Consider the following 21,577-nt stretch of genomic DNA (forward strand, 5'->3'; position numbering starts at 1 on the left):
AGGGTATAATCTAATTTGTGAATTAATTCTTTGTAACAAGGGGTAGACAATATAAGTTTGCTTCTTTCTGCCCCCTTTCATTCAAGAGTCACAGTATTGTCATTGTTTTTTTATGAGTTTTATTTTGTTTTTATGCTCGATAAATGAATGAAATAAATAAACTAAACTAAACTAAGCATGACCACAGTCAGTGTGTTTTTAGGAAACCACGTGGTAGTTGTGTGTGTCAGTAACACAGTCACACCAGCAGATCACTGATCAACGTGCTGTGTTTGGGCCCCTGGACTCCGGCACCACAGACATCTGTCAACATCCATGTCAAAAGGCCCTTCAGCCCAAGACCCCTGCCCCCCCCCTCCCCCTCCCTCCTCCCTCCCCCCTCCCCCTGGGGGAGGACAGACTGGAGCTTTGTGCCCCGAGCCGCGAGGTGACGCAGCGACACTGACAGGATTCACTTTTCCTGGAAGCTCAAGTGTTTCAGTCCAAACTTTATTTGTCACTTCACACACATTCGCCCTGATTGAATAGACCAGAGTGTTTGATGACACACACACACACACACAACCTTCTCCTGGATGCACAACTGGGCCATTGAGCCGACACCTGATCTGGTTGTGTGTATCTGTGTGTTTCCTCTCTCGGGCTCAGAGCCGTGGACACTGTTTATGTTTATGCTTCCAAAAAAGCGCTTGCAGGGTTCCCACGCTTCCTAGAAAACCTGGAAAACCTGGAGAATGGTTGACCAGGAAAATGGAAAATGAGCAAAAAAAAGCCGACACCGGTTCAAAGCGGTTGTGTGTCGGCAGCGATTACACTCATGTGTTTCCTGAGCTACGGTTTGTGTTGTGCGTGCGAGTCGGGGTCCACTCACGGCGTCGTAGTTCTGTTCGAGGTATTCGGCCACAAGCACTTTGTGTCTCGTCAGGAGATCCTGCGAACGGAGACACGGGGAAATAAAATCAATAAAGCAATAAAGCAGGTAGTTTAGATTTAACTGCTCCTGTTATCTCGTTAACCTAGAATAGAAACCAAAACGCTGCGAGGCACCTTGAAGGTGGCGAAGGCGTCGGAGGCGATGTCGAAGGTGGACATCTCCACGTAGTTGAAGAAGCTGTTGAAGTCGTCCGAGTGGAGGACGACCTTGGCCAGCGGCTCGTGGCGGATGCACTCCCTCAGCATGATCCCACAGTTCAACGCCACCTGGGGCGTCTCGTACCTTGGAGCAGAGACGCAGAGTGTAAACCCTCAAGTTCAACCCTTAACCTTAGTAGCCCCTTAAAACCAAGTGTTAAGGGATATTTTGTGACCTAGAAATGGGACGCCCCTTAAATGCAGATACGTTTTAATCATAAGCCACAAATGCAGCTATCATCGACATGTTTTTGTAATTGTTGTGGACTATCTGTCAGTTATTACTTTGGTTATTAGTTGTTTCTGTAGCCTATAAATTAGTTGAGTTAGTTCTAAATTGATATTCAAACAAATAATCTGTATAAACACCACAACCAGGGACACATTCAGCTGAAAGTCACCACATACCACGGCTTATTGAAAGGTAAACAGCAGCTGGAACTATGGTTAGATAAACGCTCAAACATTTAACGTAGTAGGCTGTGTCTTGATAAAACAACTTAACAACTATATCACCACCCAGAAAAATGAACATTTAGTAACTAAACCACAGCAACATGGCGTCTGCACCGACCGGCTGTTGACTAAAGATCGTAAAATAAAAAATAAATGTTATTATACGCAACAATGAGGTAAATAATCCATAAAATGGGCCTAAACTAAGATAATACAATGGTTTTTGTAATATTTATATCTCTATTAACAAAGAAAATACTGCATTCTGGGTAGCCCTTGCTCCCAAGCGTGGCGTGCATATGTGTGTGTGTGTGTGTGTGTGTCTCACCCTTTGAGCAGGATGAACAGAACCTCCTGGTGGGAGCAGAAGTACTCGACAGTCGGGCTCCTCGTCCCGATCTGCCTCCTCAGGATGTTGTTGAAGATCTGACACACGTCCTTCTTCCCCTGCAAACACACACACACACACACACACACACACACACACACACACACACATATATAACATTAGACAATCAAGCTCCGCCCACAATGCCGCTGCACAACCACATCAGTATCTTTCCCTCCGTTACCTCGAAGTCGATGACCTGCAGGTTTTCTACCAGCGAGATGAGCAGCCCGCTGTTGTACAGCTCCTGGGCCAGCTGGGCCACCGTCTCCGTGTGAGGCTCCTTGTCGTTGCTCCCGTACAAGATCTCCTTCATGGACACCAAGCACTTCGACACCTCCTCAGACGCCTGCAGGAGGAGGAGGAGGAGGAGGAGGAGAGAGAGATGCACATTAGAGATGAAGGAAGGAGGAGAAGATGCAACTGTTGAGAGAGAAAGAGAAAGAGAGAGCACAATCTTGACAGTGAGGTGTCAGGAGATGACAGGACCAGGCTGTTCTCTGCTCTAATTTCACAGAGGGCTGTCACCCCAGGGCCCCTGCACACACACACACACACACACACACACACTGATACACACACTAACAAACAGACACACACTGCGCTGCTCTACCTTGTCTGTCTTCTTGTCCTGCTTCACCAGGATGGCCATGTTTTCCTTCAGAGTCCTGACGATGTCCGCCGGGCTCTTGTGGGATTTACCGAACAGCGGCATGATGGACGCACAGTCGCCTCGGCAACCTGGGAAACAAACACACACACACACACACATGCAGAGCAGTTAGTGACAAGCTGAATGCGACGATAAGTAATAGTGTTTTCATGTTTCTCTGCTCAGGATGCTTTCTAACATTCCTCTATCATTCATCAGTTTGTGCTGCAGACATGCTAATGAAAGAGTGAATGAGGATGACTTAAATGTAACAGTTGTAAATGAACAGAGCAGAACAGAAATCAAGTTATTACAGAGTCAGAAATATCCCATCTCGGGGCGAGTAAGCAGGAATTCATCAGCTGTGAGGAATGTCAGGAATGGAGGGATTTTTCAACCTCTGCTCTTTCCTCATGCAGCCGGTGAGACGGCTCAACAAAAGGCTGCTGGCAGAGGAATAAGAGCATGACCTGTGTGTGTGTGTGTGTGTGTGTGTTTGTGTTTCAGGATTCCTCCGGCACCTCAGAGACACATTCCAAGAGTCGTCTCCTCCGGTCCGCATGAGCGACAGCCACACACACCGCCCGCCTCCCGCCTCCCTCCTCCCTCCATATAATCAAAGTCATAGTCGATGTATTAGATCGTTACGCAACGGCCAGAAGAACAACAACACAACGGACGGGTTTGTTGGGATCGTCTCCGAGGCAAAAAATAGACGCTGCAGTTTGGAGGACGCTCCGAGAGACGGAGGTAAACACTGACACATCTCGGTCAGGTTGCCGTCCCACCGTTTAAACCTCATCTTCAAACACAGTCATGCTTTTCAAGGCCGATTATAAAGGAGAACGTGATGGAGTCTGTGGAGGAAACTCTTGCATAAGTGGTGCCATCACCGCTCTCGACTGTATTTACAACGTTTTTTTCTTCTTCTTTTTTTTTTTAAGTTATTTTTTCTGGCTTTTTTCCTTTATTTTGACGGGATAGTGGAGAGAAAGAGAGAGAGAGGGGACGACATGTAGCAAAAGGCCACATCGCTGTTGCAACAAGGACTTGGTCTACATAACTGAAGGATGAACAGAACTGAAAGGATCTAACACAACTGAGTTTAAAATAGACCGGCCCCCTAAAAAACACCACAAAAACAAAACATAGTGGTGAACTTCTGAATTTATATTTGATCCATAATCAAAGCAAAGATGAGTTCTGGTGCTTCACCTGGTAAAACAGGAACCATTCAGGCAGCAGGCTCAACACTCACTACAATAATGTCCCTTAAAATTAACACTACAACATTGTCCTTCTGGGTCAAATGGACCCAGTCTGTTCCCTTCCTCCATCCTCCCTTCTTTCCTTCATTTCTCTCATCCCTCTTTCCACAATCCTTTTTCCCTTCCTTCTCTTCGTCCTTACTTCTTCTTCCTTCCTCTTTTGATCCAATTGACCCTCCATCTTTCTTTCCTTCATTTTCCCTTCCTTCTTTCCCTTCTTCCTTCCTTGAACGAATCTGTTTCATCCCTCCATCTTTCTTTCCTTCCTTTTTCCTTTCCTTCTTTCCACAATCCTTTTTCCCTTCCTTCCTTCCTCCTTCCTTCCTTCCTTCCTTCCTTCCCTCCCTCCCTTCATCCTTACTTCTTCTTCCTTACTCTTTTGATCCAATTGACCCTCCATCTTTCTTCCCTTCCTTCTTTCCTCCCTTCCTTCCTTCCTTCTTTCCCTTCATCCTTCCTTCTTCCTTCCTCTTTTGAGCCAATTGACCCTCCATCTTTCTTTCCTTCATTTTCCCTTCCTTCTTTCCCTTCTTCCTTCCTTGAACGAATTTGTTCCATCCCTCCATCTTTCTTTCTTTCCTTCCTTCCTTTTTCCTTTCCTCCCTTCCTTCTCTTCATCCTTCCTTTTTGACCCAATCTGTTCCCTCCCTCCATCTATCTATCTTTCCTTCCTTTTTCCCTTCCTTCTTTCCCTTGGTCCTTCCTTCCTTCCTTCCTTGACCCAGGAGGACAATATTTATTAAAGACCTTAAAGACCACACTTCTGTTTAATAAAAGGCATGATATTGCGCCACGTTGCTCTCTGTGCCTATGAATAGACGGACAGCTCACTCCACAGACCAGACCAGCTTTTAACTTAACAGTGGATTGGCTTCGCAGCGAAATTGAAATTGAGATAGTCCAGGCTCCATTAAGTTGCTGTCTGGACTGTATATGATTCATATAATGGAGTTTAGCTCATTGCATAATATCCACGCAGGCCTGGGGTTGTGTTTTGCCCTGGTACTGTCAGAATGTCATGGGCTGTTTGGGCATCAACAGCGCAGAAGGTGCCAGACGATGTAGGTTAGCGCAGTCAGTGTGCTGCTGCAGATACACTACAGACGTACGACGTGGTGTTAAGAGAGGAAGCAGAAAACTAAACAGAGATTTAGTTTTAGTGGTTTAGTGCTTGACTGACTGACTGAGTGTGTGTGTGTGTTAAGGATCCAGGAAGCAGCAGCAGCCTTCACAATCCAGGCCAGGTCAGAAAACTTGTGACTGGTAATCCCCATCTGGGAATGTAAAAGGGCATTAGACTGACTCCCCCTTCCATTAACCCCCACTCCCACCTTCATTCCTCTCCACCAGTCCTCCCTCTGAACACAGAGTCACTTGACACTGAAAAGTCGGAGATGTCAGCCTCTCGGCACCTCTTTGTCTGATCGAGTTTTGTAAGAAAAAGAAAAAAAAGAAAAAGCTCAGATGGCTTTCGAAGTGTCGACAGCTCTCCTCGACGCTCCGGGAGCAGATGACACAATAACAGGAGAGTGACAAACTCATCACTTTTACTCCGTTTTGGGGGAAAAAAAAAAAAATCTAATTCTGAGACACGAAACCTGACAAATGTTATGGACTTTAGGTTTCATGAGGGAGCGTCCTAACAAGATAACAGCTGCAGAATCGGGAATATGCGGAGGTGACTGTTAATTAAAGTAGAAAACAATAAAAAGCATTCATTTGTAAAATTACATAAGTGCCTCTTCAACACCCACAAAAACAAGAAAACAGCTCGAATTGGAATCACAAGGTTTTCACCTGACAAAGACACTCACACTGACTCACAGTGTTCGACCTTTTATTTTGGCGGAGCAGGATTGATTAAGAGGTTTTAATTATGATTCTCCCTGCTGTGGCTGAGCGTTGTGCGGTTTTTTTTTTAATGAAGCTTTTAATTTGTGTGGTGATGATGATGAAGATGCAGATGATGTGTGTTTCTTTCATGCTTTTATTCTGACAGAGACAATGGCGTCGGTCAGAGGGAAGGCTGCTGATTCACATTTAGCAAATGAAATGACATGGAAGGAGACGACACACACACAAACACACTCCTTCAGGAGGTCAGGCTGAACTTGAGGAGCTAATTTAGCTAAGACAGAAGAGACCCATTAATATGATGCATCAGTTTGTTTTGCAACAATGGGCCAGTGAGGCATCGAACATGTGATCTCATCCTCTTTAGCAGCAGAAACAGAAATTTATTTGAGGTAGAAACACACAATAGGACTCCTTCTGTTTCACTTGTTCATCGTGTAACGTTAACGACTATAAAACTTGAGCCTAGTCAATATTTGTTGAAGGATAAACAACGAGGAAGTAGTTATCAAAATAACCTGCTCTCTTTATCCCCCTATGTATGGACTCCTGTGTCTGGTAATAACCAGCTCCAGCTTCGCCCCTCTGCTGCTGCTGTGACTAAATGTTTCAGATTATTAAAGAATACTCAAAGGACCTGTTTTAATCATCTAATAACACATCTTTGAGTCCTGGACAGCTTAAGCTCTAGGTTACTGTGAAGCCTTCATTTTTACTTGGAGCCTACTTAACACTGACTAAATGTTATGTAATGGAATTAATCTGGTGCCCACTGGGCTTGAACGCACACAGCTATATCTGCTCCGCTTCACTATAATCTAACAGGAAACAGCTCCACACGGGCCCGAAATATTCATGTTGCTGCTGTAAGGAGACTAAACAAGCTTAGATATAAAGATCAAACCCATCCAACTTCAGTCTCCCACAGAGGGATTTCATTCTGACTTGATATCGGTGCAATTTAGGATTAATTAAGTATCAAAATATTTTTAATTCCAGGTCTCCTGTTGGTGAAAGAAAAACTATATTCACATTTCTTTAGAATCAACAGATATTAAATACCAGTGAATAATAATCATTAAAAAAAGAGATCAACTTCTTCATTTATATTTTATCTATGAAAATAATAAATATAAAATTATTTTTTGATTAACCATTTACTCTTATGCAGAAATAAATTGGGTGTAATTCACATTTAATGTGGAAATCTTTTTAGTTTCACTCGGTTTCACTGCAAATGAAGCCAATCTGCTTGTTGTGTCAAAGAAAGACGCAGGTGAATATGGTGTGACATTGGGAGGTCACGTGACAGAGCAGTAACCAATCAGAGATCCAGAATGTGTACGCCGCTGAAGTGAGTTTCATGTTGAACAACAACATGAAACAGCTCCGAAGATTTTCGTAGTGGACTTTATTGACCTGCGAACTGGATATTTCGGATTTCCTCTGAAATTACCGTCGGAGCAGGAAGCGGAGTCTTTGTTTTCACTATGTGTCAGTCTAAAAAAGAAAACCTGTTGTCAGCGCAGGAATTTCACGAGGGCCACGAGGGCCATGGCCCTCGTGCCCGTCCGATTTGGCCTTGTGCCCTTGAAAAAAATATCTGCCCTAAGGCCACAGTGGCCTTGATGCCCCACCCGCACTGCCCCGGTTGATTTTGCGGTTTTCTCCTTTGCCTCTTTCCTGTCAACACGGCTTTGACACCTGCGTCTTTTAAGAAAAAACAATGCGTATTTTAATGCCATTCTGGCAGCAGCATCGCCAGGGGTGGGTTTGATTCGAGCCTGGCATAAACCGCTCGGGCGGCTATAACAACAGTTTGACGACCAATCTATCGCCGGCCAACCAGGTGACTTCATCAAACACACCCCACACGCCGAACCAATCATGTGGCTGGAAAAGAGCCAAGCCACAACATGTCAACACGTGCTAGTGTTTGGGCTGCTACAGCCGTGCACGTCAGCAGAGGGACACCGCCGGTAAAAAAATAGGAAAAATAAAAAAAGAGTTTTGCCTCGGAAGAAAATGTGAAGGAGTCAAGGAGAACTCGGATGGCTGACCGTGAAAAGATGCGTGGTGCGTCATTAACTCTGAAGTAACGCTAAACTTTCACAATGAAGACACCAGACAGCTGGAGCGGACCGACGTCCGGCCGCGTTCACACAACACGGACGCGGTCACGGTGCGGCCGCTCTGCTGCTGCTGCTGCTGCTGCTGCTGCTCAGCCCAGAGCCACTGTTGTGTTCACACCATAGACTGTAAAAAACACACCGCACTCCGGCGTAAAGTTAAACTGTGCCGACCTGAACACATGCCCAGATCCAGGCAAGCTACTACACTAACATGTGTTTTATTCATATGATGAAAAAAAAATCACAAATTAACCTTCTGATAACTTAAAATCTCACTTGTGACAATAAGGGAATATTTAAGCTTGACCAAAATAGTGATTTGAGTTATATCGTGATATAAATTGATGTCGACTGATATGAAAAAAATTATCGTGATAGGATTTTTTCTCATATCGCCCAGTGCAATAGTGAACAAGTAAGATAGGAATTTCAAAACATAGCTGCATAGGACTGGACCCTTGTGCAAAAAATTAAATGCATAAATTAATTTAAAGTAGAAAATTTATGGTTTGCTTGAGCCCGTTTTATGTATTAATTTAACAGATACCGGTAGTTAGTAAATTCATTAAAGGCGTGGATTTAAAATCATTGTTTTATATTATGGCCTTGCTGCCCTGGCTTTTGGCCTTTGTGCCCTCAAAAAATTGACAACACGAAAGGCCAAGTGGCCCTGCCCCTAAAATGACGAAATTCCAGGCCTGCCTGTTGTTGTCCGCGACGAAGTCGAGGAGAGAAACGTTAGTGACTTTTACGTAGCAGCCATCTTGTTAGCATGAGCTGTTAGCCGCATTAGCCGACCGTTACATTCAAATGTGTGGTCAGGTGTGTTCACACGTGACCTGTTTTTATCTAGAAAGCGTTAAAAACCGGCGGACACCTGTGTTCCTCACGAGCTGGGAGTTAAGTTTGTCTGGTGAGTCAATTTTATATATGTTTATTTTGTTTAAAAAAGGAAAAAAAAATGGACCTGTTGAGTGCTAATTGCTGGTGGTTAAATTCTTATCAAAATGAGTTTATGAGTTGTTAATAATGTTATATAACCTGTCCTGTTGTATTTTAATATGAAAAAAACAAAAATATAGTTAAATGACAGACACCAAAAATATAAAGAAGAGGAATAGGCTAACAGGTAAGTTTGAATAGGCGTTATTGCATTGACTGGTTGAAAAGAGGGAAAAAATAAATATAATAATATACAACAATGAAACATAAAGAAATGGAAATACCGATAAAACGGTTCAACCTCAAAACTGTAACAGGGTTTAGCCTAACAATAGTACTTCAGATAACAGTGTCCTCCCTTAAGTAATGAACCACTGTTTCCAGTGTCTCTCTCTCACACAAAATATGCAAATAATTAAAGCAGAAGTATGCGATATTTTTGTGTTAATATAATTCTTAAATAGTTCTATCTTCCGACAGCAATCACATTGAGTGTTTGGACCGAAACACGGGTCTGTCAGTCACTCTGCTCTGCTCTGAGCCGAGGAGAAAACTTTTCTCGTATCCTACAAGTTTTATCCAATGAGGAGAGAGAACGGCATGAAGGGCTGTGTGTGCAGCCAAGGGATGCGCCTGAATGTGGTGATGTAGGGACGAGGACCAATAGATCCATGACGAGGGCGGGGGCTGCTAACTCCATCGGCTGACAAGACGTTATGGTACGTTCAAGGCAACTCGTAACTCGTGTTTTTCCGACCGTGAAGTCGTACCAGATCTGGTACGACTTCACGGGTCGGAAGTTACGAGTGGCCGTTATAGTGACTTTCACAGGTAAAACAGGTCGGAAAAACACGAGTGGGTTGCCTGGAACGCTACAAAGTCGTAAGTCGTGACTTGAAGCTGTAATTTACGGTTTCAAAAGCCTGCCTGGAACGCAGCATTAGCCAAAACGACCGGATCGCTTACTTCTGCTTTAAATGTGTCAGATTAGATATTATTTTCTTTTTTTCCTCTTTTCAATATACAACATACAATAACATCTGTTAAAACTAATCTGTAGTGAACATGATCTTTGGAGGTGGTAGTCATGATGTTAAATAGATAGTAGATGAGTGTAGATAGAGGAAGTCCTCTTTGACATCTTCATATTGTTTTTTTTGGAAGTGAACAATGCTTAGTTCACTGTCATACGACAAAGAGAGCAATAGCGCTTTGATTTAAATAATAAATTAAACAATAAATCACTACACCACATGTTCAGGAAGTCACCAGCTGCATAAACATAAACAGAGAGATAACATTTGTATCAGGTCACAGTCTTACTCACACCTCAAGTACACATTCTCCACCTGCAGTAGATTTATGAATGATCAATAAAGTTATACAGTCCCCACAGGCCCCACTTGCCTTCAGCAAACCATTACGCTGTCGTAAGAGCGAACCAAACAGTTAGTGGGTGGGAGCGATGACTAACTAATGTCATTCCAGCGAGATAGCATTCCCTGACAGGAGCTAACGTAGCAAGATAGTGATGCATCACACCTACATGCCAGTCGGCCAGCAGCGATAGTGACTCCAGACGTCACACTGACTCGTGGCTCGACCTGTCATGTGCCTGATTTAGCAAGAAAAAAAAAGAAAAAACAACGAACAATCCCAGGTCTAAACATTCACACACTCGATTCACTCTGATTCAGATTGATAAATGAAAATAAATAAGGATTATTAAACCCTCACACACTCAATTACTGTATGCACTCTGCTTTCAGGTTGGCTGATATTAGATATAGCCTAACTGGTTTATAGGAGTCTGTCAAAACGAAAAAGGCTTTTAGGTTTTTGCTTTAAAGTACTTGGATCTTACTAAAACGTCCTGCCAGAGGAATGAGAATCAGTGTTTGAACAGGTGACGCCACATCTCACAAGGAGATTGTCCTCCTCTCCCAGGCAACCTGGAGGGGAACGCTCCTCGAAAAGGACAAACATCAGCTCGTCAAGTACATCCTCCAGATTGATAATGATGTGAGAAGTCTCTTTTTCTTTTTCACTTTGGCTGCAGGAGAAACACAGGCCCTGATGCAGAAACCTGCAAGTCCAGCTGCTTTGATTGAGATAATACAGATAAACACAGGCTATGAAATGCACTGGAAGAAGTTTTTATGCCCTCGGTAAAGTCTGACAGACCAGTCTTCCCTCTCCTCTGTTATAACATCATGAAGTCCAACTACAGTTTTTACCATAATTTGCATAACTGAACCTCAGAGACCAAACCTAATGCAAAAACAAACAAACAAAGTAACACTTTTTCAGACAAGACTGGTTCAACATTTTCTGGTATACAGTTACGTGCTTAGGTCAGTTTATAGGGTGTTGCAGGTTTGTGTGGGTTTAACATGGGTCAGTAATCTGAACCAGTGCCAGACAGGCCTGTCCTACCAGGATATGATTCTGCTCTGTCTATATCAAGGTAAATAAATATGCTGTATGCAGAAAAACACAGGATGCAATGTGTTGTTTCATTCAAAATAAAAGCTGAGCAGATTTAGAAGCTCTTAAACAATGAATTTTTCCAAATGAACTGATAATTCAGTTTATTGTGAAAGTCTCAAACATTTATCCAGAATTAATTTAGTCCTATAATACAATGGACTTGACCTTCAACATTATCAATCCAATTTGAGTGTAAATCAGCCTATATATCATCCCAATCGTAAAATGTGACTCTGCAAGACATTGCAATACGTACCACACAGCATCTTTGCTAGTCAATAGGACTGCAGGTAATAATGTCTTTTTCCAACCTGATCACCTATCTATCATTTCTTTAAATTAATCAATTATTTAGTACACAAAATATGTCTATAATGGTTTCCCCAGACACCCCAGCTGACATCCTCACATTGCTTGTTAGGTGCATCTTGAAGAATAGCTCAACTTTAACATCTACTTGCGTTATAATTAATTACATTTCAGCAGCTATAAACACAGAATAGTTGGTGTTATTACATGTCTGTAACTTATCATCATTCCTGGAAAGTCATTTTCTGTATTTTCTTTTTTTCTGGGTTAATAGCTAAGTGTGACTAATCATTTCAGATTTGCACTGCAGACTGCTACACAAGTTTGACCGGTTTTATTTTGAAATAAGAGACCGGAAACGCCATTGTTTTTATTCTCGCTAACCTGACGGCGGTCGTCTAAAGTAACGTAGCAGAGGACGGGGGTAAAAAAACCCAACAAAAACAAAATGCACAGTGTATTTTCACGAGTGGAGAATGAATAAAAGAGCCAGTGAACGCCAGTGTGTGGAGGAACAGGAGCGTGTGGAGCAGGCGGCAGTAAACAGCAGATAAGGCCGCATAAACAGTCCCAGACAATGTGATTTAACACGGCTACACCCCTCTCGCCTCCGGTTAAACTCCCTTTTTTGTTTGACAGATTTCCCCAAAGCTAATCACAGCTGGTCTGCATCATTTCAGGAGAAAAAAAAGCACACTGAAAGCCTCGACACTAGGCAGTTTTTTTTGCCGTGTGTCATAATAACAGCACAGCAGACTGAAACTTCTCAAGACTGTCAAGGGCAGTTAACTTAGATCTGCCCAGTAGGTTTCATTGGAGGCTGCTGCAGCTCTGTCGACAGTACTATATGGGCTACAAATGATACTTACAGTGGGGAAGATGTTCGGTTCAGGAGGTGGTGGTAATAGCGGTGGGGTGTCTGCCTCTAAATGGTCTTCTGTCCCGGTTCACAGCGCAGCCACTCGGACTCCCAGGCGGGCTTCAGGAGATCAGGGCCGGGGCTGGTTGTTCGTCGGTCGGCTACAAATGTGTCCGATACAATTTAAAATGTGGGGAATCTGTTAAGAAGGCAGTGCTGAATCCCATCTGGTCGCGCTCCAGCCTGGGTCCAGCTAGCGGCGGCGAGAAACGTCCAAACTTCCGGTTGCGGAGTTTCAAAATAAAACCTCCCCAACGACTCGCAAATCGTTATAACAAATAAAAAGATGTAGAGACGAGAACGGTTAAAATTCAAACCGGACTAGAGTTGATGCAATCAGTCTAAAACAATCTTTTAAAATTAAATTGAATAATATTTGTTCCTATTAACGCGCTATTACGCTAAAATTGTCGTATAGGAGCATTTCGCGTCACTTCCGGTACCAGCCCGGCTCACGCGCGTCAGCTTGACAGATCTGTATCTTTCCAGCCGCGGCTGAGTCTCGTTCGCCTCCTCTCGCATTGAGCCTTTATTACCGCATTGTGCCACGCAAACTAACTTAAGTGTGTAATGTTTTACCATTCATAGATTTAAAAGACCTCAGAAGACAGAAGTTTTCATTTATTCTGACCTCTCTCTTGTAGAAAAGGTAAAGGGAGGACTGAAGGTCGGGTGGTAAACATATTGGGACGCAGCCCAGGCCAGAACATGACAGTCTAAACTGGAGAAATCCCATTGGAAGTTACATATCACGTGGTTTAAAATCCATTTCCGGATCAAAATACATAATTGATAATGCTGCCAATATATCCATGTGTTTTCTTTAATACTAAATGCCTATAATAATAAAATATATAAATGAATATAATAAAAAGATAATAAATAAACACATTTTTGTGGTTAAATTGGCTCCAAAACTCTACACGTGCTTCAGCTGTTATGATTGCCAGCTAAAGATAGCAACATTAAAAATTAAAACGGAATATAAAGCTCCAGTTCCCACAGAAAGGCAAAGGCTAATAGAGGAAACCATGTCAGACTTTATTAAAGCTGCTTTTCATTTTACATACAATTCAGAATTACATATTTACAAATATACACAGATATGTCTCATTATAATATCTTTATATCAACACCATACTCAGTAGATATACAATAGGAAAATAAAGACAGTGGTCGCTGCAATGTGCTGCATAAAAAGAAACTAAAAAATATAACCCTTCTCATCTCTCCGCCCTCCACGTAAAAAGTACAAATAATTCAATAAGCTTTTATTGTGTGATCATGATCAAACACTGACAAGTTTAGTGCCCGTGTCAGCTTTCATTAAGAGGGCAGAAAATAAACTCTCACAATATACAACAGTGCCAGGTAAAAAATACTCGCCGGTTTTCTGAAGAACATGCCACAAAGAGTGATGATACACAGACAGAGAGACTCACAAAAAAGGAATTAAAGTAAAAAACAAACAAACAAAAAAAAACAGGATCCTCTTCACAATACACATGCTCTCGAGGAAAACTATGCGAGGTATAGAGAGGACACATCTGTACAAGTGTAACATACATTTGTCAGTTTTACATGGATCAACACGTAATGCCAGCCACAGTTTACTCTCAGGTTTAGCTCACAGTTTGACACTGAAAGATCTGTAAACTTCCTTTTTTTTCTTCTTTTTTTGAGAATAAATCATTTACTTTACTTTCTCAGGAAGGGACATGCAGTTTGTAGGGCTGGATTTTAAACAAAAAACCACGAGTGGTGTTAAATCCAGTGGACAAATACAGCTCCTTATTGATAGATGGGGTGCGGCTGGTTTCAGTGCAACGGCGTGATGCTGCACTCGGCGTCTTTTCTCTCAGACATTCAACATCAAGGACGGTAAAAGAGACTGTTTTACAGTAGAAATGTTGGGATATAAAAACCTTGTCCGCCCTTACAAAACAAGGGAAGAAGAAGGTATCATTCAGTGTTCAGAATAGCATAGATTCCTAATGTGTGTGCGCGCGTGAGGAGGTGTGGTGTGCTATCAACCAGTATCCTCATCTCCAGTATGAGGCCATCCTGTTTAATTAATATAATGCACACCCAAAGTCAGACTTATGTCATGAATGAATATCTCTTTTTGTTTTGTTTTTGCACCTTGATACTCCAGCACGTCGATTACTCAGCTACATTGTGGTGTCAGGTAAATAAATATTGCTGCCTGTGCAAACATGTCGAGCAGGTCTGGGCCCTGGTTAGCTCTCGGTGGAGGGGAGGGAAGCGGCTGCTGTCACATGCCTCGGTGGGGCTGGGAGCGCAGGAGGAGGAGGACAAAGCCTGGTTTTGTTGCTGCTGCAGTGCAGACCACAGGTGAGCAGAGTGGCCATGACACAAACACAGAAAATAAAAGCTGCTGCTGTTTGTTGGAGTTTAACCTTTCTAAAAAGAATGAACATAGAACACAGATACCACTTATCACCATATATACAGTGTAAACAATCAGTTTCAGCCAGTATATGTGGTTTAACAAGCTTTTCATGACGTAAAGCTTGTTTGATTATCGACCTAATGACACACATTATACATACTGTATATGGAGAATGCAAACAGACACACACACACAAAGACAATTAGTCGACACAAGCAGCAGGTATGCAGTCACACCTGCCTGCCCGCACGACTTCTTGGGCTTCCTGAGAGGTAAATAATCCAGAGCAGTTCAGAGGCGAGTTAGACAATCCCTCTTTGTAAAAAAAGACCAAAAAAAAAAGGAAAGAGAGAAGTTCAAAAGTTGTTGTTTGTAAGCTGCCGCTCGCTTTGTTAAGTCATGTTTGTGTGTGTGAGTGTGTGTGTGTGTGTGTGTAGCTGGAGAAGTGCAGGTAGGGCTGTTGGTGGCATTCACCTGATGATGCATTTGAGTGTATCGCTTAAAACACGGGTGAATGGGGAAGCTCTTATTAGAAAGATGGGATGAATACAGCATTTTAACAAACGCTCTCATGTGCTAAAAATAAAAATAAAAAGTTGAACAAGACTTGCCCTGAACGTGGGACCTGCTCAGTGATGCTCCAAGATGCACTGAAAGCGTTTATTTTTTCTCCTGTTGCAGCCAGCTGCCAGTTTTCACAGTGTACAATTGATGTCTGACGCTAAAGCCGATGACATATTATGGGACACAAGAGTCTGCGGCGATGCTTGGGCGCTGTCGGCTTGAAGAGGGGTTTGACACCAGCAGCTTTGGAAGCTGCAGACGCTTTGAATTTAGTGCAGATAATTCGATTTGTCTACTTCAATGCTACATAATCACAAGGCCTGACAGGAGGCGATTGATTTTGATTTTGAGGAACTGTTTTTCCCTGATATCTTAATTTTTCGTCTGAATTTTGCCACTGGAATGACCGATCCTTTGCTAGACGTTAAGGTTAAACAGATAGAGCAGCGCTGCTGAGTGGAAATGAGCTGGATTTCATTTTGCAGTTAGAGGCAGGTGATTGTAAAAACTATTTTTCTCTTTTTTTTTTCTTTTTTTAGGCGGATCCTGTGGACAAACTGTGAAGATGCGTGTGTCCGTGTGATGGAGAAGATCGAGTTCTCCTGTCAAGAGTTTTCCTGGAGCTCCTGGTTTTTGTAAAATCCACCTGGGAATGAATGATGATGGGCACTGATCTCAGGTCAGGGTTTGATGTCGGAATAGCTGGTGTAGGTCTCGCTGCAGCTGGAAGAAGTGCTGAGGTTCCCAGAGACGCTGCCATCTAAAAGGACAGAACACACACAAACAAACAGCATGAATTATTGAAGCGCAGGCAGGCGGACAGCAGTGTTTGTACAGTCTCGTCATCAGATAATAAAAAACCCACCTGAGCTGCTGAGCGACTGGGACGACTTGGACTCTGAGATGAGGCTGAGGAGGTTCGCTGCCGCTACCCAGCCCTCCTTACTGCTGCGGAGGTTCTTCACAAACCTGCAGAGGATCACACAATCAACAGTTAATTCACATCGTTCATTATTTACATATTTATATATTTTTTTAAAGCACAGGGTTCCTATGCAAGTATGGAAAGTATGGAAAATGGAAACTATTGTATGGAAATATATTTATCTTAATACTTACCTGAAGTTATTTGGGTTAATTATTCTGTATGCGCTATTTTTATATTATGCACATTGCACATCTATTTACTCAAATATCACAAATTATTTGAATTTTTTCCCCCAAGAAGTCTGGAAAAAGTATGGAATTTGGAAATTTCAAATGTGTAGGAACCCTGAAAGCAAGACTAAGGAACTTTCATTTTTGGTTGAGTTTGGTGGCGCCAGTGGACCGAAGCGGTATTGTTTTTCCTGAAGGAAAACCCCATTTCCCATGAGCACTGGCATGTACTGTAGCGTGTAACAACTTGGTGCTGACCTGTTGATCTGCCTATTTTGTGATTTTACAATCAGTATCTCCTCGTTCATGGTGTCTGAAAACCTCTGACCCGTTGACTTCAGGCCGGCCTCAGCCCATTGCAACGTTTCCAAGGCGTAGTACGCCGGGAAATATGACTTGCCGTAAACACGGTGTATTTTATTTTGAAAATGAACCGGGTGTTTTGTTTTGTATTTTGCCCATTACTCTCCCTCTTTTCGTTTTTTAGTCTCCTCAGACAAAGCTATTTTAATTTCTTTGGTTTTCTTGCTGCTTCTGCCATGATAGCGGTAATCCTCCCACATGGGCGTTAATAAAATAAATATATGAAGGTTGAAAACTTAGTGTTGGTTTAAAAAGTAGTTGTTTACCACTGTCCGTCTTCTCCCTCTCTGATCAGCTGGACCACGTCTCCGCTCTTGACGGATAGCTCCTGAGCTCCCGCCTTCTCACAGTCCGCGACCACAGTGTACTTCCCCGGAGCCTGAAGGAGGCGAGCAGAAGGTGAGAAGCTGCGTGCTGCTGTAAATATAAATATAAATATTAAAAAAAACTCTCTGAGGTTTTAGTCTCACCAGCTTCTTCCCCACGTCGTCCTCAGGGTCCGAGTTCATGGGGTCCTCGCCGCTGGAGTAGCCGTCGTTCTCCTCCGAGGCGTCCACCGACAGAGACGCCTTGCTCCAGCCTGTTGTAGGTGGGTGATGGGGACACACGATGAGCAAAAACATGACATTTAAATCCACTTACACTCACACTCCTCCACAATCCCAGCGTGGATCAACGGAGACAGACAGACAGACCCGGTAAAACAAACCAAACAAACCAAAATCACAGCTTCCTGATTAGAGAAAACAGATTCGAATCACCTGGATTCATTTGAAAACTGCTCTGACTGAATGTCATATCTGAATGCTGCACTGTGTGCTCTTTGTTATGTCCATGCCACACATTAACTGAACCCATAAGACCCAAACAAACAGTAGAAGAAGAGAGTGACTGATTTTTTTTTGAGGGAAACATGGTATCATTTAGTCTGGAGCTGAGACTTAAAGGGATAGTTCAACATTTTGGCAAAGTGGCCCATTGCCATAATCCCTATAGTCATAGCAGTAGGTTTGGTACCTTTATTTTTCGGTGGAAGCTACGGAGGCTCATGGGATTTCTTGGTTTCCCTCATCAAACTCATCAAATACACAATCCAACAACTCCAAAACGCTCTGGTGGACAAGTTGTGACCTGCACATTCACCACGCTATGAGATAGTAACGTTACCAGACTGAGTTGTTTTAGAGGCAAATTCATGCAAAACCGCTGATGTGCGTTCCCTTCAGGGGCAGTTTTTCATCAAGCAGTCTCTGTATTTGCCTCTAAAACAACTCTGTCTGGTAACGTTCTGTTATTATCTCATAGCGTGGTGAATGTGCAGGTCACAACTTGTCCACCAGAGCGTTGTGGAGTTGTTGGATTGTGTATTTGATGAGTTTGATGAGGGAAACCAAGAAATCCCATGAGCCTCCGTAGCGTAGCTCTGAGCAACTCGCCGCTCGGCTCGGCAATTCTTGCACTGACAAATAAAGGTAACAAACCTACTACTATGACTAGCAACTGGCCAAAATTTGCCAAAATGTTGAACTATCCCTTTAAAATTGTATATTTCCATTTAAAAGAACAGATTTATCTTTGAGGCCGTTGTCAGATTGAAACAGGAGATAAGACACAAAGTCTCAGTTCCAGGCTAAATGACCAGGAGAGAGGATGTTTTACTACACTTTACCTCTGGTACAAAAAAAAATCAATCATGGCCACCACAAACCACAGCAAACATCCTCAGTGGAGGATCCTCACAGCGGCTGTGTACCTCGCCGCTTGCTCTGTAACAGACTAGAGGCGCTCATCCATTTGACTCTGCTCAGAGAGACATGGGGAGCGGGCTCTAGACGAGGGGAGGAGGGAGGGAGGGAGAAACAACCGACTTTAAAGTCAAGTCAAGCATAAAAAAAAAACAAAAAAACAGCCTGGTTCACTGGTCAGTCAGGAGACAAAGTGTTTTAAGGAGCGTTTTGTGCAGCAGGTGGAAAACTAGAGCTGAGATCAGACTTCCTGTGATGAGGAGGAAAGGTTAGTGCAGCACAGACATGATGATGATGATTGTGACCTGTGGATGAAGGTAAAAATGTTGTTGTGCATGTGATAACTGAGGCGTTCAGGGAGCAAATTGACATGACAGAGTGACATGTTAAACAAGGTGAGAAAAAAAACTAAAAAAACTTAATTAAATGTATAAATGTGTGTAAAGTGGATGCAGATTGTGCTGGATGAAGAAAAGAATATATAATGAACAGTTTAAAACGACAGGATGAAGTTGAGCCTCAGTTATTTTGGGGCATCATCAAATCCAGTTTTAACCTTCTACATGGAAAACAGGTGAAATCTACGTGATAAAGACACACGAGACTGGAGCACAGGCTAACGACGACGACGAGGGATGGAAAGATGAGCGATGGCCGTCTACGATCATCACACGATGGAACACAGATATTATACCTTTGAACCCAAACGGCGTGGGGTCGCTCTTGACCAAGTGGCGTTTGGAGCCGCCGTGTTCGGGGCTCAGGGCCGAGCCTGGCCACACGGACGGGAGGGGAAAAGAAGACGTGAAGAAAGAGAGGGAGAAGAGTGAGGAGGAGAGAAAGAAGCAGAAATTTCACAGTGTAATTCAGTATCTAAACCAGTGTGGTGCATGTTGACTGCAGGATTTTCTTTTTAATGCCTTGAGACAATGACAGTTCAAGTGTTGAGCCACCAGGCGGCAGCATTTCTCCAAAATAAAATCTGGAACCAGTGGTTCACTTCACTGGAAAAGCTGAATATTACTGGATACAGTACAACACAGCAGTATTCAACTAATTATGATAGTAACTGTTCTGGTTGTTAAGACAAAACTTGATTAAAATGTATAAAAACATTTGAATTCAATGCAAATATACATAAATATGCTGCTTTAAAACTAATTTCTTACCAAAAATTGTCTAATTCATAATATTTTAACTTATAATTTATATTTTTAACATATGATTCATTAAAAAGTGAAGAAACTAATCAGCTAGTTTCTTCACTTGATCGAAATTCATTAAAAAATCATTTGAATTCAATGCAAATATACATAAATATGCTGCTTTTAAAATAATTTCTTACCAAAAAAATAGTCTAATTCATAATATTTAACTAATAATTAATTAAAAAGTGAAGAAACTAATCAGCTAAACTGTTTTAAACTCATCCTATGTTGCTGTGGTTACCTTTTGGACTCTTGAGATTGCTGAAGCCCTGCAAAGTAAAGCGCTTTTTAGCCACTGATGATCTGTCAGTGGTCGGGCTGGTCACGGGTTCATCTGGAAGCGATGGTGTGAAATGGTTTGAAAGAGGAGTCAGGTCATCATGAAAAAAAAGAGAAAGATAAAGGAGGCAGAGAGACGGACGGTCACGGACGGAGGGTCCCGTGAAGATGGAGGTGATGAAGAAGAAGAGAGGAGTCAGATCAGTGAAGAGGAACTAGAGGTTAAACTCTCCACTGCGTTTAGTTTAAACTCTCACCTTTGTGTTTGGGCGAGGAGGAGGAGGAGTTGGTGTCGGGGGTCGGGCTCGGCTCCGCCTTCTTCTCATCTTGCTTTTTCTGGCTCTTTTGACCACTGCTACGGAAAGGACTGGACAAGACGAGAAGAAGGAAACATTAGCGTGCACTAGTACCGGTAGATAAAGGTCGAACACAGCCAGGCGTGTTGTGGATGCAGACCTGAGAGAGACGGAGGAGTTGTTGTTGCTGGTGGGACTCAGGGAGGCCGAGTCCAGGCTCTTCTGCTGGCTGGCATCTGAAACAGACCATAGTTTAGGACGTTTACTTTTACTATACATTTAAAAGTTAAAAAAAATCAAATCAAAATAGAAATATAATTAATCATCAAAGGATAATCTGGAATGGGTGTGTTCGAGTGTTGATGATGAAAGTGAAATGAAGAGAACAAGGGGAGAACTATTTTTGGTTACTTTGCTTCTTTTTATGCGTACTAAAAAATACTTCTTTACTTGTACTTTGGATACTTGAGTTTATTTAATGTGAGCTACTTTAAGACTTTTTACTCAAGAGATTTTCTTATGGGCGACTTTAACTTTTATGAAAGTCATTTTCAGTTACGGTATTTCTACTTTTACTTGTTTTCAAGTACTTTATACTGTACACCTCTGGTTTAGTTGTCTGTGTGGCTACTGTATGTAAATGTGTGTGTGTTAGTGTGTGTTAGTGTGTGCATTTACCCCTGCAGGCTTTGAGCTGTTGGGTCAGGACTTTTCGGATCTCATTCACCCACGCCGTTTTAATCTCAGGTGTTGGAGCCTGGATCAGATATAAAGAGACAATTATCATCAACAATAAGCAGAGATGAGTTTTCTAGTCTGTAATGATCCGTATCGTGGGAATCGGGGACTTCACCTGGACTATAAAAACCTCTTCTCTGGAGTTGCACCAGATCTCAAACTTCTTGTTGTCTCCTTTGGCGTTCTCTGTGATTCCCACTGCGCTCATCTGAGAGGGAAAGACAGTGAGAGAGATGATGAGATGAAGCATCTTTAAACTTTCTGTCTCAACT

At 42.6% G+C, this 21,577-nt stretch overlaps 2 protein-coding genes across 8 annotated transcripts in view; both read right to left on the bottom strand.

Annotated features, from left to right (window-relative positions):
- Window positions 1–694: 694 nt before the first annotated feature.
- LOC146990639 (calcium-binding protein 39-like) lies at window positions 695–12,756 on the bottom strand. Its single transcript, XM_085796426.1, has 6 exons — window positions 12,492–12,756; window positions 2,589–2,716; window positions 2,160–2,324; window positions 1,916–2,034; window positions 1,048–1,216; window positions 695–931 (listed from the first exon to the last, which is right to left on the bottom strand). The coding sequence occupies exons 2-6, from the start codon at window positions 2,688–2,690 to the stop codon at window positions 710–712; spliced, it is 777 nt and encodes a 258-aa protein (XP_085652552.1). The 5' UTR covers window positions 2,691–2,716; window positions 12,492–12,756; the 3' UTR covers window positions 695–709.
- An 805-nt stretch (window positions 12,757–13,561) lies between these two features.
- The window catches only part of mcf2la (mcf.2 cell line derived transforming sequence-like a), a 47,583-nt gene continuing 39,567 nt past the window's right edge, over window positions 13,562–21,577 (bottom strand). For 2 of the 7 annotated variants that reach the window (XM_085796455.1, XM_085796438.1), the window contains exons 23-33: window positions 21,421–21,513; window positions 21,246–21,324; window positions 20,728–20,803; window positions 20,529–20,638; window positions 20,234–20,326; window positions 19,479–19,556; window positions 18,793–18,867; window positions 17,510–17,619; window positions 17,306–17,418; window positions 16,384–16,487; window positions 13,562–16,278 (exon numbers count right to left, since the gene is read on the bottom strand). In XM_085796455.1, coding sequence (XP_085652581.1) covers window positions 16,199–16,278; window positions 16,384–16,487; window positions 17,306–17,418; window positions 17,510–17,619; window positions 18,793–18,867; window positions 19,479–19,556; window positions 20,234–20,326; window positions 20,529–20,638; window positions 20,728–20,803; window positions 21,246–21,324; window positions 21,421–21,513 — 1,011 coding nt within the window. In that variant the 3' untranslated portion in view covers window positions 13,562–16,198. The remainder of the gene's footprint in view (window positions 16,279–16,383; window positions 16,488–17,305; window positions 17,419–17,509; window positions 17,620–18,792; window positions 18,868–19,478; window positions 19,557–20,233; window positions 20,327–20,528; window positions 20,639–20,727; window positions 20,804–21,245; window positions 21,325–21,420; window positions 21,514–21,577) is intronic. The other 5 variants (XM_085796446.1, XM_085796463.1, XM_085796473.1 and 2 more) reach the window with 3 other exon arrangements.

This window comes from Trachurus japonicus, chromosome 2 (assembly GCF_045865225.1).
Source record: "Trachurus japonicus isolate A0001 chromosome 2, Traja_1.0".
Lineage (NCBI taxonomy): Eukaryota > Metazoa > Chordata > Actinopteri > Carangiformes > Carangidae > Trachurus > Trachurus japonicus.

Excerpts from the sequence above, each read along its gene's own strand:
- LOC146990639 (XM_085796426.1), bottom strand. The coding sequence starts at position 2,690 with ATGCCGCTGTTCGGTAAATCCCACAAGAGCCCGGCGGACATCGTCAGG. Across the intron at positions 2,325-2,588 it reads AGGACAAGAAGACAGACAAG|GCGTCTGAGGAGGTGTCGAA; the intron begins GTAGAGCAGCGC and ends CTCCTCCTGCAG. Across the intron at positions 2,035-2,159 it reads TGCAGGTCATCGACTTCGAG|GGGAAGAAGGACGTGTGTCA; the intron begins GTAACGGAGGGA and ends GTGTGTTTGCAG.